Raw genomic sequence first — 18,010 nt, forward strand, 5'->3', positions numbered from 1 at the left:
TTATGCCAAATTATACCAAGCTTTTAGAGCTTTAGGAGTGGGCTGAATTCAGACGTATTAAAACAATGCAACATCCCACTCCGCAGTTTTTAGTCCCTTTTTTCCTTCTCCTGCATGATATGAAAATCCCATGGAGTATTTACGGCAGATTGTGTGCAAGACCTACAGAACAGAGTGTTTTTCCCACACTGGTGCAGGAATGGACTCACTGGCTTTTCCTGGAGCTGCATGTACCCAGATATCTCACCCAGCTGGCTGTGTTGCAGAACTACCAAGGCTAAAGATACCCTCTGTTATATTTTTTCAGATTGAAGAAGACTAAATTCCATGATAAATTCCAGCTATCAGTGGCTTGGCTGGAGTGAAGTGCCGCCTATTGGAAACAAAAGCAACCGAGTTTATGTTCACAGTTTTGGTATCAGATTATTTAGCTCAACATCTTGTTTTGGTAAAGTGAAGTTATTTAGTGTTTTTAAGGAGCAGTTCTATAGGGAAAATACTGCACTTTTAATGCAGTTTCTTCATATGGAAACACTGTTTAATCCCCCCTCCTCTCAAAGAATGCAGAGCAATTTTTGTAATTCTATAGCCAATTTTAAGATTAAAGTCTAAGCTATTATTATTGTTTGTATTCCTGGAGAAGGTATTTCAAATGCCAGTGTATAAAAATAGAATAAAATTATGTCAGCAAGCTATGAAAACACCACAAAAACCTGAATAGCTCATCTAGCAGACGAGGTCTTTGGCCTAGATGTCAGACCACAGAAACTGTCCGGTTTAAAGTGAGACAATGCACACTGAAATAAAAATCCTTGTATTTAATCAAAAGAGAAAGTACTTGGATGGTACTTTGCTTATTACTGTTAATTTGATTTCAAACAAGCAGAAACTGTACCTGAAATGGTGGGTTCCTTCTCTCTGGCCAGATCCACTTCCAGGTACAACACATATTCCAGTCTCTTCCAGAAGTTTCATGCAATAGAACATATTAGGTGCCACTTTATGAGCCTAAGAAAATGGATGCTTTGGAATTATTGAAGTGAAAATATTCCCAAATATACAGAATTTCATGATTCTTTTTTTTCCCCTGAAACCTTATCTTACATTATTAGTTCCTTATTCTATTTACTAAAGAAGGTGAGGAACAATTACTAATGGGACAGTTCACAAGTTCACACTGTGAATTAAATAACAGTACTTCATGGAGGAACAGGGCTGAAGAACCTACACAAAACACTCACTTCAAAAGAAAGGGTTTAGGTAATGTTGTTAATCTCCTCGACTTGCTTGTAACTTTTTGTCAAAAGTCTCAAAATTGTACTTAGAAAAATCTAAGGCACTGACATTTGATAAGATTAAATTAATTTGAGAACTGTGTGTTCCAGTTCTGTTGGCAGTTACTATTTTTCCCCCCTGAATTATCTGCTGATTAGGAAGTCCCCTGGAAAGTTCTTAAATACATGCACGTTATAAACCTAATCAAATAAGCAACTGAAAAACAGCCCTATTTTTTTTCTCAGCTGTGCTGATAAAATTCCCTTTAAAAAATTAGTATTACACATCAGGTTTCAGAGCTTTAGTTAGGAACAGAAAGATTTGTTATTTAGTAATAGAGGTTACTGACCCAAATGTAAAAAGGTAAAATTTGTAAGGAAACCTTCCTCCCTCTTTCCCAGACTTGCTGAGTGGGGCTTCTTTTGCAGGGTCAGTAGCACACTGCCATTCCCAATCCACTGCCTCCCTAACCCAGGCAGGGGCAGCAATTTGGAATTGCACAGGTCCAGCTACTTGTATGACTTAAACACCAATGTCCTTGGGAACACTCTCACCCTGAAAGCCTCACCTCTGTGATGAAATGCTCTGCTTTGTTTTCCTCTCTTAAAATAAAGGTCACGTTATATTTAAGATGTATTCTATGAAGTACTGCTTTTGTAACTACATGACCTTACTCTGTCTCTGGAATAAAAACTCACCATTAGAAGTGGCAGGCACAGGCCAGTGAAGGTTAAAATTAATTGAGGTAAAAGTAACTGACTGACCTTTGCTTCCTCAATGGCTTTGGAAGGAATAAAGATCCGTGGGAAAGCATACATAGCTCCTTGAAGAGGATTGCAGTGAATGCCTGGTATCTTGTTAAACATGTCTTCTGTTAGTATGGCTTTTTTGGCAAGATTGTTCAAAACAGACTCTTTCTCCTGTTTAAAAGGAAGGTGTTCAGTTGGACACATTTGAAGTGGCAACAAAACCTCCAGAGGAAACTATGATGCTTCAAGAGGCTTCCCCAGATTAAACACTTTTAGGGCTTTGTTATTAGAGCAAAAAATGTTCCAAATTCCAATTTTGCTCTTAAAGGCAGCAGTGCAAAAAGGCATTAGCAGGATACAACTACAAAGTGTTGCAGACAGACAAAAACATGCAGAGGTCTCTATCTGTGTGCCTTCTTACATTCTTCCTTCTGAGCATCCACTCTTGGCTGTTTTTAGAGACCACATTGGCTGAACCTTTGATCTGACTCGATAACGTAATTTCTTAAGCCAGACTCAGTTTTCTTTTTACCAGTGAGAAACTATGTGTATACTTTAACACAGATTACCACATTGCTCAGTGTACACAGGCACTAGATACCTAAGAACAAGGCTGATTTTATAACTGTATTTCAACTTACATTCCTCGTTAGATCTTAGTAAGAGCAGATCTTATTTAGTAATCCTTTTGTCATATTAAACGCAGGAGAAAAGCTGATTTTATTGGCAAGAAAACTGATTTGATAATGGCTCCTTAGTATTTTTAAATGTAGTCATATTGAATTAATTTTAAATACACCTCATAGTTCTGTAAACTTGTGTTATTACAGCATTGTCTGAGGAGAAATGAAAGAGGACTTGTCTCTGTGAATATTTTGAGTTCCCAATACTTAGGACAGGTTTAGGAAATGTACAAAAGAACAAGCATGTTATTGCTGACCTCTATGAACTGTGCATAAGATTCTTCTCCAGGTATTGGAGGACTCACTACAATATCCATTGCTGCTTGTCCTGAGACTTGGGCACAAAGGCGAGCAGAAAGCAGCTTAACAAGTTGTCCTTTAATTTCTGGGTGCAAGTAAATGACCTCCACATAACGTCCTCTGTAGCCTCTGTGACAAAGTGAACAGAAAAGATTGGTCAACCTCGAGTGTATAAATACTGGGAAAGCAACGAAAGTGACTGCAGAAGAGGACAGACAATTAATGAGAATCTTACAATATGTAAGATGCAGATTGTTGAAACAGCTGTTACATTGATAGTGGTTTAAGATGGAACTACATGGGATGCCACTAAGTCCTAGTATCCCATACAGAGATAAAGGTGTACATGCAGCTTCCCTGTCAGGTGAGTTAACATGGATTGTTTAATCTTCATGGGTGTAGTAGCACATATTTCATCAGAATTCTTTTTCTTCTATCTCCTCCTCCCCAAAACTACCAAACCCAAACATTTACAGCATCAGACATCCCAGCAATTATTGATCTGTTCATCTGAATGTTAGAGACTAATTTTCCATTATCACAGGTCCAGACTGGGACTGTAGGATTTCATCTCTGTGGAACTGAGGCATTAGGTGTCTGAAATAAATGTGCTTATTATTTGGTACTTTGAAAACCACAGAGCTAATCCATTACTTTGTGTTTTAAATCCTTTTTTCCTTTTCTTGATAGTTTTTAGTTAAAATTCATAGAAGATGGTGGATTACTTTCAGGTCAGTAACACGAAAGGGCTGTCCAACCAGATTAATGAGGAAGATGAAATCAAAAAAACTAAATCAGACTTACCTGCCCATGTATCCCTTAGAGGTGGAGTGAAAAGAGGCCATCTCAACATTGTTATAGTACTCAGGCCCTACCTCATACAGAATCTTTTTGAAAGAATGGAACTGGCATCCCTCAGAGTACACATTGTCCTGATAAACCTGAACAGTCAGAAGACATTAATGTGCTCTGTTCTCCCAACTAAGGATAAAACATGGCTTTTTAGAGAGCCAGATCTGAACTGAAGAAACAGTGGTAACACTCAAAACTTAAGAGCTGTTAGAAGACACAAGGTTCTTTGTTAAGTAATAGTTACTGTCATGATACACTTTATATCATGTGACCATAGTTAAAGGTTCAGCCTTTGGAAGAACAGTGAGCTTCTTTGTATACAAGTTAACCTTTACTTGCACATTTAAATTGATTTTCCTTCTGTTTCTTTCATGTGAAGTGGTCTCAGCTTCACATAGGTTTTTAGGTCAGTTCCAACAAAGTTCTTCCTTGTGTTCCCTACACTTTCTCTCTAGTTCAAATCCAGATCAAGCCACCTGTTACATTGATCCTTTGATACTAAGAATCTTGAGTATTTGTTCATGTCTTAATACGATAACAGAGAATCTGTTCCCTGTACTTAAAAAATACCAATACCACACATGGAACAAAATTACACTTCATATGGGTACTCTCAGCTGTGCTTTTGAGAGAACAAAATATTCCGTTACCTCATCAGCCAGAAGAACAAGTTTCTCTTCACAGGCAAAGTGTATCACATCTTCAATGCACTTTCTGTTTTGCACCTGTCCTATAGTTTGATTTTTAAAGCAAGAAGAAAGTTAGTGGAGCATATATATCTAGTTATCTAGATATATCTAGATATATATCTTTTCACCCAGACCTAGTAAGACTTCCAGCTTTTCAACAAGATATCCCTCTTTCTCAGAAAAGTGCTATTGAACTTAAGAATTCAGTTCACCAAGTATGAAATTAGGGAGCATTTTTGGAGGCATGATGGTTCAAGGTAACTTAGTCCATCTCAAGCAAAGGAAATGTGAAATACAGTAATCAATCAATGACTTATTAAGAGTATTCTGTGTATAACTTATAATTTTAAATGCTCACATGCATGATAGGTAAGTGGGATCTAGTTTCTCACTGATCAACCTCAACTACTCAAAAAACTAAATTCTGAGGGAGGCAGTGGTTGCCACGGAGTTCAGAGCATCTACGGTCATTGTCTCTCAGAAGAAAAGGCTACAGGCCATGCCAGAGGCAAGATCTTTCATAAAGACCAAAAGTGACTGAAAGTCATTCCACATCTGCAGAAGTTCAGCGGAAGCAGTGGCTTCAAATGGGATCCAGTGAAGTGAACCCGCTCCCTCCTCTCTGGAGTTCCACAATACTGAAAAATATTTCTGAAAATACGACATAGTGTCCTACTTAGAGCACTGGCTCTAGAATTCAGCTTTGCACATTTAATGTGTATTTAGGATTTGTCTGCAATGTCAAACGAATGAAAAAGAAAAAAAAATTGGTCTTAAAACCAATCCATTAAACAAAATTCCCAGACCCGTGGGATTTCTGGGGTTGATGATGCAGAGGACTTTTGGGTTGCAATACACCTTGGCTTCATTCAAGGCACAGCAAAGTTCAATCACATCTAGAGCGCAGCAATTTTCTTCATCCAAATAGTAGTTCACCTGGGTAGCATCTAGTTCAGACATGGCTGCTGAATATAAGGGATATTGTGGTATAGGAATCACCACTCCTGTTCAAGATTTTCCACCTCCTAAGACCAGGATCTTTAATATTGCCTTGGGAAAAAAGTCACACATCAGAATTAACAGTATACTCTGGAATAAGTTACTGATCTTCCTTCCTAAAAAAGTCCAGAGTTAAGGTGGATTTCTATTCTAGAAGCATACAGTCATCTTCTCATATGAAAAGGCATTTATTTATTTCAAGTTGTTACTGACTGAGGATAGTCTAACTCAGCTTAATGGAACTCCTCTGCATGTCATGGCTTCCAGTGATCATGCCTGATCAACTGCAAAATTTAGGAAAAACGTTCTGAGCACAACGCTAGAGGGAAAGCTGAAAACAGGAATATCAAGATCATGATTTTTCTGCTGTGCCCAGTTATAAGCAAAGAAGCCTCAGCTAGTTCTTGCTTGTTGCCTTCCATTCACTTAATCTCACCAACCACAAGAGACCAATAAATAAAACCAGAAATTAGAACTGGGGCCTGTGCAGATTCTCCTTTGGAACAGTGACCTGTTTTAGATTAGGAGCAATTGTGGCCAGCTGGGAAAAAAACTGCAGTCGCATTATGTTTCCATTTTCAAGACCAAAAGTCTGCATGTCTTGGAATGGAAATATGTAGTTTACGCCCAGAAGATACAGGCAGAAATGTAATGTTTGTGCTAAGGTTAGCCCAGAACATCTACCTGTGTGTGTCTGTGTGTAGGCTTTTTACATGTGAATTTAATAAAAGAGTGCATTTGGTACAGTTAGTAGAGAGATTTCTTGCTTTTATAACCAAGGGAGAATTCTGATGTACAGGTGCAATCAAAGCAAGCATCCTTATCAGCATTTAATTGACAGTGTAAACCCAAAACCACCTCTTCAAATACAGCAGCATATCCTTTAGTTTCTCACTGGTTCTAGTACAAAAGCTGCTGTTCTGTGCTTCTCATCCCATACTAACTCGGCTGCAATGATTTATAATCAACATAGTTTTGTACTCACCACAGGTTCAAAAATACCAAGCATTCAAAATATATAATCAGGACCATATTTTAAAATGCCTTAACACCCTCTGTCCCCTGAGTTATGAGGCAATAGTTGCTTTATCTTTGGAAGGGACAAATAATGAGACTCGTTGTACCCCTGATTTTTCATCACTGGTGAAATCAAATCAGCATAGTACAGATTTGATGTGCTATGCTGCCATTCCTGACAAGCTGCCAGTATCACAAACTCTGGAAAGCCAAGTCACTACCAACATCTGGAGAGCTGTTCCCGCCAGAACATTGTCATTCTGAGCTCTGCCACTAGATGTCATTAAAAAAAACACTTTTACCAACAAGCTATGAAAGGCTGCCCTAATAAAAGCAGTCTGAAACCCCAAGAATCCTACACTGCTTCTCTCCTTCTCTCCTTCCCCCACACCATCTCCCACAACCACTTTTCAGTCACTTGTAGAATTGTCTAGGATCACCCCAAATTCATGTGCAGTTTCCAGAGCACAACTAATAATTTTAAACGAGATGTTAAATACATGTGTGCATCATTGCTGAGTATGCACAAAAAATAAAGAGTAAAAATAAGCCTAGGCCAAGTTGAGGAGTGGATTCAAACTACGAAGCCTAAAACTGATGGACAATGTAGTGACAAGTGCACATTTATTTTTGAACACTGTCATAAAGCCGCAGAATCTTCTTTGCTTGTTGGGTGAAGTGGAATAATTGTGCCTGACTTAAGTTTCCTCACTCAGTTACATGCTAGTACTCTTCCTGGTAATACTTCTGCAAAACCATGATCTATAAAGACAAAGAAGCTTTGCAAGTACTGCACAATTGCATTGGGCGAAGTAGTAATTCAGGGCACAAAGCACTCTGATGTCCTAAACGTTTACTTTTATAGGACTAAAAGTTCTATTGGGTCTGTGCATGGGTCTTTGACCACAGCTCGGAAGCTGCTGGTAAAGTAGGAGAGCAAAGGCAAGCTGTCCTTCTGTCTTGTGCTCATTGAGTGCTGAGTCCTGTGACTCTGAGGATACACAGAACACTTAATTGTCCTGGACTTCTACACTTAATTGTACTCAATTAATAGTTTTGATTAGAACCTGTGTGTTTGCACTGTGGGATGCAAATAAAATAAACCCAACCCAAAAAGCTGCATATGCATAATTAGGTATTTTTGTATATAGGAGAGGGGTAAATTTCTCAAATGCCTGGAAAGATATGCCAGTCATCCCATATGCAAAGTAGGTGATGTCAATAGAATCCCAGAGTGTTTGGACACAACAGAAGCTGAGGACATAGCTGAGCCTTCATACATGGCCCAGAAGTAGCAAGACTCAATAACGAGGGTAGAGTTTTGCCAAATGAACATTCACTGGAAGTGAGGTTATTCTAGTTCATATCCAGAGGTCAAGACATTCATATTAACTTCACAATTAATGCATTTAAATAGGCGGGTATAGATGCAGGTGCAACACTTCAAATGACCATATTTAGTGAAGCCACTTTTGTGTTGGATCGACAAATTTCTCAAAAACAAGGTTTTGCTAGAACACAACGCAGCACTTAAAGCTACACAGAAGGATGAGGTTTTGACCTTTGATTTTTCCCAAGAAAGCCAATCTCTCCAAGAATCTCCAAGATTCTCAGCCAAGAAGACAACAGCAGTGAGTTGTCAGACTACCAACACAGTGACTTCCATTCAGCTGCAGGTCCACTTGCCTTAGACTGTGTGCTTATGGAGCGCTGTGCAGAGGCTGGTGAGCTACAGGGGCCAGGAGAAGGGGCTGATGCACAATACTGGAGACAGGGAGGGAGGAAAGGGGGCAGAAAACAGTACAGCAGATCAATAAGGTCTACAGTGGTTTTAGTTTTCAGGAATTTAGAGGTACAGTTGTTCTTGGCACATATAATTTCAAGAAAAAAACATTTAGACTCCAATTACTTACAGAACTTCAATTTATCCTCTGAAATTAACAGGATGTGTTCAGAATTATCATCTTATTTGGATATTGCAACTGTTTCAGGTCTACTTCTTTAGAATCAACTGAGCTAACACAAATTGCTGAGACTATGTGATCTGCTGAAAAGGGAACTTATTTCTGAAGTATTATGCAAGGATGAATTTCTTCCATTTTACTCCAGCATGAGGCTGTGGGATCCCACCCTTAAGGGGAAGGGAGTACACAAGGGGACAAGACTTCGCATTCTGAGAATTCACACCACATCCCTGAATTTGAGAATCACTATAAAGAAAGATTAAGTCAAAATTCAAATGTATCCCCAGTAACTCTTACATGCCAAAGGCACTATGTGGATTTATTGTGCCAAACTAAGACAGGAAAGGAATTAATTGACCTAGAGGAACTTATCAGTTTTGATAAATGTATTTTTAATGTTCTACATTAAAAGACAAAACTGATACAAAGAAGGTGAAGACAAAATGCATTCTGTATTAGGCTGTGTTGTCAGAAACAGTCCAAGGCTGAAATACTGCTAAGGTAACCACTGGTTAGGTCTTGTTTATTTTAAGAAGCTTCACAGCACCTAATCTCAAAATATGCCAGTGCAAATAGGCACCGCAATCACAAAAATTAAGAAATATGCTAATTAATATAATACATGCTCTGAAATGTCACTGCCTACCTGAAATAAGGTAATGAAGTGTGCCAGACTCTTCTCTGTACCCAGCAGCTGTAACAGTATCTGCAGACTAGAAACTCTAGTGGCATTTGCCAGGAACAAGTAGGCAGTACAGCTCCTAAATGAGAAAGCATTGCTGGTCACAGCAGTGAGCTTCCTACAGTCTCCCATACTTACAGATTTATCAGAAGAAGCAGATTCAGGTTCCCTCTTTTTGGAGCTCAGCCCCAAACTAAAAACTTCTTCCAACTGCTTCTGAGAGAGGCAACTGGAACTTCAGGTGCTCAGGAAAGCAACTCCCTTCCCTGAGAGCTGGCTCACCTGCCCGAGCACCTGCAGTGCTTATATCCCATGTCACTCCCTGCATTGTACATTCATACCAATAAAAGAAACCTCCCGGCTCTTCCTCCAGCTGCATCTTCCCAAGCCTGACTGAGTTCAAGAAGCTTTGGACGGTACTCTCAGGCACATGGTGTGACTCTTGCGGATGGTTCTGTGCAGGGCTAATGGTTGGGCTCGATGATCCTTGTGGGTTCCTTCCGACCCAGCATATTCTGTGATTCTGTGTGATTCCCCGCGCCTCCACACTGCCCCACCTGCTCAGGTGCTGCTCCCCTCTTCCGCGCTGCCCCTCGGTACAGGGCTCGTCCCTCGGCACCCTCCTTGAGCAAAGCTCCATCTTCAGGTATATCCAGGTGCTCCCCCAGGCCCCACGAAATGCTCTCACTGTCGTTCCTTGAGACATGCCCTGGGACCACTCCCTCGGCCGCTCCCCGCGAAAGGTGCACCCGGGTGACTGCCGAGAGCTGCCCCCAGCAGGGCCCGCCCCTCCTCACCCTCACGGCCACACCCGGGGCTGCCCTGGCCCCTCCTCACCCTCACGGGCCACACGCGAAGGGGTGCAGACGCGGTAAAGGGGCAGAGCCACGCGCGGAGATCCGCCAGAAAAGGCATCCCTTGCCCGTTCCCCGCCCCGCTCCTCCCCTGGCTCATCGCCCCCTGCCCCCCGGGCTCCAGGGCCGGCGCCTGAAAGCAGAGCGGCAGCCGGGCCGCAGTTCCGCTCTTTACGCTCCGAGAGCCGCCGACGCGGCGGCCGTGGGGCGGCAGCGGCGCTCCCTCACGGGAGGCAGCCCCGCCGTGCCGGAGCGCCGGGTCCGCACCAGCCGTGCCGAGGGCCGGTCACCGGGGGGCAGCAGCGGCCGCCGAAACACGGCACTGCCCCCCCGCGAACTGCGCATGCGCGCGCAGTGCCAGGGTCGATCGGCAGCGACAGCCGCGCGCTCGGGAGCCACTGCGCACGCGCCCGCTGCCCCCGCCGTGCCCGCGCGAGGCCCCGTCCCGGAGCCACCGCCGGGACTGAGCGATCCCGTCCGAGCGTTTCCCAGCCAACTCCGTCATCCTCACTGACAACGTGTCGTCCTGAAGACAGAGGGTAACTGCGCTGCAGGAGCAAGTGTGCACCTGCTCTGTGTCACAGAACGCGACAGGGACGCCACTAACCAGCTATGATTCTACTCAAAGCTTCTTCGTGTATTTTTGCTTTTTGCACTCCACACCGACATCACATTCAAGTATCTGATTGTAAACGTTGCCACTCCAAGGAAACCACTATGAAATCTATCAATAAATTAAGATCCCGTTTAAGCCCTTTACAACAGAAGTGCTGCGGTTGCCCCAGCTTTTGGAAAACTTTTATGTTAAAATTTAAAACATCTAAAGAAGTCTAAAAAAAAATACACAAGTGCACAACAACTTTAAAGGAAAGAAGAAAGTCAAATGAAGGAATTTAGTATCTACTTCATTCCATTTATACAAATAAAGAACTGTGATTCTTAAATATATAAAACATGAAAACAGAAGTGAACTATTATCAATAAAGACATCTTTGAAAATTCACCTTTTAACAGAAAGTACTTAAATGATAGTACTTTAAAACAATGCTTGAGCAGCACAGCTCAAATGTATATTTGCAATGACAATTATCTTGCCTTTTTTTGTTTTTGAGGTGTAAGAAACTCAGGAAAATATACTCCTTCCATTAACGGAAAAATAGTAGATAGAAAGATACTTAAAGTCATCAGCCAAGGATTTTCCAATTACTATACGCTGAGCAGTAGAGAAACAGTCAAACATCTACCCTGCCCCACCCCCCCATATCTCTCAAAAATAATGTTTCAGTGCTTTGGATTAAATGATAACCAACTGAATTGATTTTGTCGTCTTGGCAACACTAAATCCAATGTCAGATCTCTTTGTTCTTTTTCGGAATCCACCAGCTGATAGCCAAGCATGTTTATAGCACCTTTGCAAACTTCCTGTACTTTCTTAACTTTCTGGAAGGGAAGAACGTTTCTCCAGGCCTGTGAAACACTAACTGCATCTCGAGATGTGATTTTGAAGGCTTCTTTTTTTTTTCCTGGTCCCTGTCCATGTGTGATATTATAGATCCAGCTTTTGAGCCTGGGAGTCAAATTAAGATCTGCAAATTTGTACATTTCTGAGATTTCTGATAATGGATCTCTTACCAGATCTTCAAAACGGATCATTAAATAGCGATTTTTAAGGAAATTAGGTGGTTTTAGAGTAGCCGTTTCATAAATCTGAACATGACTTCTACAAACCTCTTGCATTACTTTGTATTTGCTGTCTTCCACTTTAGTGCCATTGGTACTCAAGACAATTCCATTGTCACGGGCTAATGCCTTCACTGATTGTTCCCGTGACTTAACGACTGCCCTGGGGTCACGGACCAAGTGAATAATTTTGAGATTCAGGGATGGGTCAGTGAGAAGAGGGTAGAGGACCTTCAAGTCAAAGAATCGAACTTCCTTGATGACAACATGGCTGTAAGTTCTACAGGCTTCCTCCACCTTGCTGAACGGATACCGTCCACAAAGAGTCTTGCAGGCCATTTCACTGGTAATGTCAGTGCGTTGAAAAGAGTCACAAGCAGGAGCTGAGCACAGAGCCCGACTCGCTGCCCACTGGAAAAGATCGGATAAGTTTCTTTTCCAAGGCATGTAAGCATCAAACACAGACATGTCACACAGGAAGACCGACCTGACTAAGTCCCGCACTGCCATGTGTAAGACTTTGGCGCTGTTCTGAGACATCGTAACCCACACGTGCCACGCTGGCTCCATCAGGTAGAAGACGCTGGGGTGCTGGCTGAAAAGCTGCCCGACAAAAGAAGATCCCGACCGCCAGGAGGAGAGAATGAGGATGTGGACTTGTGATGGTTTCTCCACAGCCTGAGGCATGAAGCTACTGTACCGGGCAAACATGAAGAGTAAGAATCCAGTCTGAACTGTAACAAAAAGTATAACGACTGTGCTGGGAATCCGAATCCTTGCCATTCTCACCGAGGAAGAGCAATAAGAAAAGCTGAAAAAGAGAAGGGAAATGCTGGTGAACTATCACTCCTGTGGCACAATAACAATAAAACTTACACAATAGAAACTCTTGCATTAGTAAAACCTTCCTTCAAATAGGCAGGTATGTATGTGGCACTAACTGCTGCCTTAACCAGTTGCACTTGGAGATAGTCATCTGCAGGTGACAGCTGTTAGAAACTGAAAGGAAGTAATGTGTGACAGTAAGATCACTGCACAAATAAGCAAATAAGTAAATGTTTGATGTTGAAGAAAACCTGAGGTTGATGCAGCTCAATTCTTGGATTTAAAAAAAAAAAATCTACAAAGTACACAAAGCCCTCAACTTGAATACTGGTAAATACTGCCAAGGGATAAAAAAAAATCCTTCTGAATGACTCCACTGTATTTCTGTTTCAGTTTGACATTCCGAGGACTTCTATCCCCTAAAAGGAGTAGATGGGAACTCAGTAACTGGCTGCTGAAATAAAAACCATCTTATTTTCTAATGTGAGTGCTGTACCCTGCAGTAGTAGTAGGCTGCTACACCAATTGATGCTTGTGCACAATCCTCTATTTTTCAAACTGCAGAAGATGGGTGAAAACTCACAACCTGAAGCCACATCTGGCCACATAGGATAAAACAAAAAACCAGCTGACATGTGTCTTTGGTCTGGAGCGCATATACCCCAAGACTGAATACCCCGAGTTTGCACTTAAGGGAATTACCCATTTGGGAGTTAGAAATGACTAGACATATAGAAATGACATATAACTCCTAGAAAATTTTAGGCATGTCAACTCCAAGTGGAACTGTTTTACTTTGAAGTCAAAGTTCAAGCCACATGCATTCCTCACAGCTTTTAATGAGAGGTTTTTGGCACCTACCCCTTTGTGCCCTCAGTTGTGCAGATTCCAATTCTAAGCAATCAGTTAGCAGGCAAGGTATTAGGAAAGTACGAGTCCTCATGTATGCAGATCATCTCCATATTTGCTATCTAGCTGCATTTACACAATTTGTTTCTTTTTACAGTGAGAGAGACATACTAACACACTCTGGACTCTTGAAACCACGCAGACTAGCAAATATATATACACACTCATTTGACATAATAAAATGCATTAAGTTCTTAGTTCTGATGTGCCCACAAGAATTCTTCAAGATGATATAGCTGAATACAGTAAGGAGTGAAGATCAAGCACAAGGACAGTCAATGACTTCTGTAAAAGGAATACTGAAGTGACTATTGCTCCTCAGCCTAGAAAAGAGGCTCCCTAGACAGAGAAATCACAACTGGCCTGGAGAGAACAACGGCAAAAACACTCTCTCATGACTGCTCGAAACAGGAAAATTGGGGAATTGAATTAATGATCTCTCATTACAAAACCTTTTTGTATGCTGCATCTTAAAAATATGAAACTCTGCCTCAAAATGCTGTGGCAGCAGAAGTATACAAGAGTTCAACAAACGATTATATTGATTAAAAGTAAGTAATGGAAGAAGAGCCTTGCAGGACTCACCAGAGGGTGCTGTTAGGCCAGCTCTTTCAGCACAGAAAGGCAATATGCCAAAACTGCATTGGTTACTAGGTGAAACACTAGTCTGTGACTTGCTCTGCTTTGCCTCACCTCTCCTTCTGCCAGTGCCCTCCTCCTCTGCCAACAGCTCAGCGGCACCACCTGTCCATCCCAAGCTCCTCTCAGGAGAGCCAAAGAGGGGCTCGTTCTGCCTCCTTTCTTCCTTCTTTGCTCCACAGTGGTGCTTCCTTGGCTGCACCTGCCTGACCAGAGCAGGCCTGCTGACCACAGGCACGGGGGAAAGGGCAGCAGAGGGGCCAGATGTCCTTACTGCCACTCCAGCTGCCACCTCAGTGACAAAGCTCTAGCGAGCACCTCCTTATAGACTCACGCAATCATTCTGTCCCTAAGTGGCAAGGGAGCTACAACAGGCAGAAAAACAGCCTGTGACAGACAGCAATTTGCAGCACAGAGCACTCCAACATCTCTCACGCATGAAGTACTGCAATACTCGGTGGGATCACAATACATGCTTTTGTAAATAACGAATACTGCTAAGCATAAATTATTTTATTAAAAGTTACGCTATCATTCCTTTTGTGTGATAGTAGCAGTAGTACTTCTTTTGTAATACTGTTTCTTCAGGGAGAGTTCTGGCAAAGAGCAGAATAATCAGAAGTCTAACCTCACAAATTCTTGAGGCACAATCATCTCTTTGCAGGCCAATGCAAATGTTCAAAATGTGATCTGAAAAGCATCTGCATATATGGCTTAGTTGACAGTTCTAAGTCAAGCTCTGTCACTGGGCTTGCCTGCTAACAGCTACTAATGGAAACAAGATCCTGGACTAGATGAACCCTGGGACAGTCCCAGAATAACTATTCTTCCATAACGTCCAAAGGAAATTACACAAACTGGCCAACAGAGCAATCATTTTCTTCATTACTTAAACTGCCTCAGACTGCTGAGCTGCAGGGCCACTAGCATCTGCCACTGCTTGCCAAGAAACTAGATACAACACAGAAAGCTATCCAGTTTTACCAAGCAGGGTAAAAATACAGTCAGTGGTAGCAGAGCTTGTTTTCTAAAGAGAGCACTTTTCAGACCCAGAATGGCAGAAAAGAGAGAAAGAAACTGTGTAATGGGTGATTATTTAGCTCTTGCTTTCAGGGACTTTTATTTATTTGTCATGTAAGTCATGTAATGTTGGAATTGAGTAATGAGATCTTTGCAGGTCATCTCTGAAAGGAGTACAGTTTCTAAGTAACTTCCTTTCAGCACAGATTTCAACCTGGAGAGACCTAGTAAATTATCAACAATAAGCTTTATAGCTTAAAGAAAAAAAAAGACCCTCCTATTTACACTGCTCAATTTTTTTTTCTGGGATACTAAAAAGATGGTAGAAAGACAGAAAGAGAGTGCCTCACATTAGAGCTGTAAAGAAACACGCTCTCTCTTTGAGCTTGGGACAAAAGGCTGGGATGAAAGACTCCCTCAGAACCAACAGGCCTAGGTCTGCTTTGGGAAGACTGAAAACCCTGGCTGGAATAAAGCAAAATATCTGAGTGAGAAATTATTAATACCTGCTCCCCTACAATGGCTTCTGAACAACTGAATTTTAACTGTCTTTGTCAGTCTTCCCTGGCCATTTTGAGTCTAAGAAAATGCCCAGCACACTTTAATTTAAACAGTTTATGCAGCACTTTTAAACTGAAGTCTTTATAGATTACACAGAAATTACTTCAACTTCATATAATGTTCTCAATTAATTTCCCAGATTGATCTTTTGCACTGAAAAATTAATACTTTTTGGTAGCCAACAATGACTGTCCTATATGCTTGTCATACACTACATGCTGACTTTTCAGAGCAATCATACAAGATGAATATAAGTATCACCTATGTACTTACAATTCACCAGATGTAAGTCAGCAGTGCTAACTTTAAAAAGAATGATAATGGTAAATGTCATCATGCATTTTGTAGAAAAAATAGGAAAATATTTGTGCATGGCATGATAAACAGAGTAAAGATCACCTGAAGGTCTACTATCCCTCATGGAGAAGTTTATTCACTGCATACTTCACCTATAAGACATCACACCAATGCAATCACCACCAGAATTGCTACTATGGGCTCAACATTAGGAACACACTTTGCTGCTCTAAAAAGTGAAATGCGGGAACGTGACAAAGCTGGTCAAAGAAAAATGCACAACAATATTACTAGTAATTCTTGCTGTAATCACCCAGCTGACAAAATATCCATTTCCAGTGTTCTTCTGCAGCTAGAAATCACACACCTTCATAAGGCAAAAGGTTACTGTATTGCCAACAATATGCAGACTGATCTTTGAATGGGGAAAGAAAAAGTTCGTTTGGAGGGTGCCTTCTGTAACTACTGGTATTTCAAAAAGTTAAAAGTCTTTCTAATAGCTGGCCAATACTAAATAGTTGAAATTCAAAAGCCTGCCTAATTTTTTTAATAGAACAGTGAAACTGCAACTAAAACAATAAAAGTACAGTAAATGTACTGTAATGATTCTGAATCTTAACAATATATTAGAATTCCAGCTGATACTGTTAATTTAGCTTTTAGAAATGTACTTCTTTTCACAATCTAGGAGCAAATGAGGTTGGAACAAATGTTTCTAGGAAATAATCAGGCTTAAATAGTTTATAATACAATTAAACGTACCATGGATTTAATTACATGACCATTACAGTTCTTTTTCAAAAGGTACTGTTTCCTTTGGGTTTTATTTATAATTTTTGGAGTTAGATAAAGTTGTCCAGCCTGAACAAAAAGCAGTGTTAAGGCACAGCCCTACACCACCTGTTTCTCCATGCAACGCAGCTGAAAATCACAAAGTGTTTTCAGCTGCTAGAATTCCTGGTGTTCAAGAATTGAGGTCTGCTTAGCTGCAATTTTTGTTAAGAATTTTTACTATGGCAAAACTGGAGTGACAAAGAGATACCCACAGTGACTGAATGCTATTCACTTACTTGAGACTCTGTCTGCAGCGGCACAGTAATGTCCTCAAATTCAAACCGTCCGAGGACGAATGGGCTGAGGTGTGCCCTGTGTGCCCCATTGAAGCAACTGTTGCAACTAAAAAATAAAGACAAATTCTTCCGACCGGTGTGTGACCTTCACCTGGAAAGAGAGGCTGGACACAACAGAAAAATTGGAAGGGATTTCCCGGAACGACGGGAAATGTTCTCTAAAGCACCTTATTTCACGACCTAACTCTAGCAAACGAAACCACCTAATCACCTCAGCCATGTTCTCTAGGGGAGAGGAAAGAAGAAGAAAAAAAAACCTAACCAAAAAAAGGTCTGATTTTCGACAGCTTGACCTCTGTCAACAACCGACTGCACCTCAAGCAACGGCCGGCTCGAGACGGTGCGACACCGGCTCCGCCGCACCTGGTGCTCCCGCTACTTCACCGCCGCGGGCAAGGGCGAGTGCGGACGGCTCAAAAACATCCCCCGAAGCGTAGAGCGAGTGCGAACGGCTCGAATACATCCCCCGAAACGTAATGAGAGTGCGAACCGCTCGAATACATCCCCTGAAGCGTAGTGCGACTGACAATAAGCACCGCTGAGACCGGAAAAAACGGTCTGACCGCGACGACGAGTCCTGTGAGCAGCCGCCACCCCCACCCGCACGAGCCCGCCCGTACCTTCCCGCCGCCACCGCCGCGGCTCCGAGCTGCCGACAGAGACAATGAGCCGCTTTCAGACGTGGCCGAGGCGCCGGGGCAGCGGGAGGAGCCCGGGAAGGAGCCGATCCGCCCCGCTCCCGGAGCATCCCCGGGCAGAGGCGCTGCCTGGCAGAGGCGGCCCCGCCCAGCCCAGCACCGGCTGCCCGGCGGCTCGAGCGGCACCGGCGCCCGCCCCGCCGCAGCCACGAGCGCGCCGCGAGCGCCCGGCCCGAGCGCGGCACCC

General features: G+C 42.2%; 2 protein-coding genes across 3 annotated transcripts; both read right to left on the reverse strand.

Moving 5' to 3' along the window:
- Nucleotides 1–74: 74 nt before the first annotated feature.
- LOC113968399 (alanine aminotransferase 2-like) lies at nucleotides 75–10,429 on the reverse strand. Its single transcript, XM_027684929.1, has 7 exons — nucleotides 10,281–10,429; nucleotides 10,165–10,237; nucleotides 4,510–4,589; nucleotides 3,812–3,948; nucleotides 2,965–3,136; nucleotides 2,040–2,195; nucleotides 75–1,008 (listed from the first exon to the last, which is right to left on the reverse strand). Exons 1-7 carry the CDS (start codon nucleotides 10,407–10,409, stop codon nucleotides 823–825), a joined length of 933 nt encoding a protein of 310 aa, XP_027540730.1. The 5' UTR covers nucleotides 10,410–10,429; the 3' UTR covers nucleotides 75–822.
- A 495-nt stretch (nucleotides 10,430–10,924) lies between these two features.
- Nucleotides 10,925–17,927, reverse strand: LOC113968396 (carbohydrate sulfotransferase 6-like). 2 transcript variants are annotated; one of them, XM_027684926.1, is made up of 3 exons: nucleotides 17,746–17,825; nucleotides 17,066–17,229; nucleotides 10,925–12,555 (listed from the first exon to the last, which is right to left on the reverse strand). In XM_027684926.1, exons 2-3 carry the CDS (start codon nucleotides 17,152–17,154, stop codon nucleotides 11,346–11,348), a joined length of 1,299 nt encoding a protein of 432 aa, XP_027540727.1. In that variant the 5' UTR covers nucleotides 17,155–17,229; nucleotides 17,746–17,825; the 3' UTR covers nucleotides 10,925–11,345. The 2 variants fall into 2 exon arrangements, with proteins under 2 accessions (XP_027540727.1, XP_027540726.1); XM_027684925.1 differs by lacking the exon at nucleotides 17,066–17,229 and having other exon boundaries at nucleotides 17,746–17,927.
- Nucleotides 17,928–18,010: the final 83 nt, after the last annotated feature.

Source organism: Neopelma chrysocephalum, unplaced genomic scaffold (assembly GCF_003984885.1).
Source record: "Neopelma chrysocephalum unplaced genomic scaffold, ASM398488v2 Primary Assembly neopelma1_68, whole genome shotgun sequence".
Classification (NCBI taxonomy): Eukaryota; Metazoa; Chordata; class Aves; order Passeriformes; family Pipridae; genus Neopelma; species Neopelma chrysocephalum.

Coding starts and splice junctions, on each gene's coding strand:
- LOC113968399 (XM_027684929.1), bottom strand. CDS start 10,409: ATGCGCAGTTCGCGGGGGGGCAGTGCCGTGTTTCGGCGGCCGCTGCTG. Junction 4,590..10,164: donor AGCCCGGGGGGCAGGGGGCG/ATGAGCCAGGGG, acceptor ATCAAACTATAG/GACAGGTGCAAAACAGAAAG. Junction 1,009..2,039: donor AAGCCATTGAGGAAGCAAAG/GTCAGTCAGTTA, acceptor CCATTTTCTTAG/GCTCATAAAGTGGCACCTAA.
- LOC113968396 (XM_027684925.1), bottom strand. CDS start 17,873: ATGCTCCGGGAGCGGGGCGGATCGGCTCCTTCCCGGGCTCCTCCCGCT. Junction 12,556..17,745: donor GCGGCGGTGGCGGCGGGAAG/GTACGGGCGGGC, acceptor TCTCTTTTTCAG/CTTTTCTTATTGCTCTTCCT.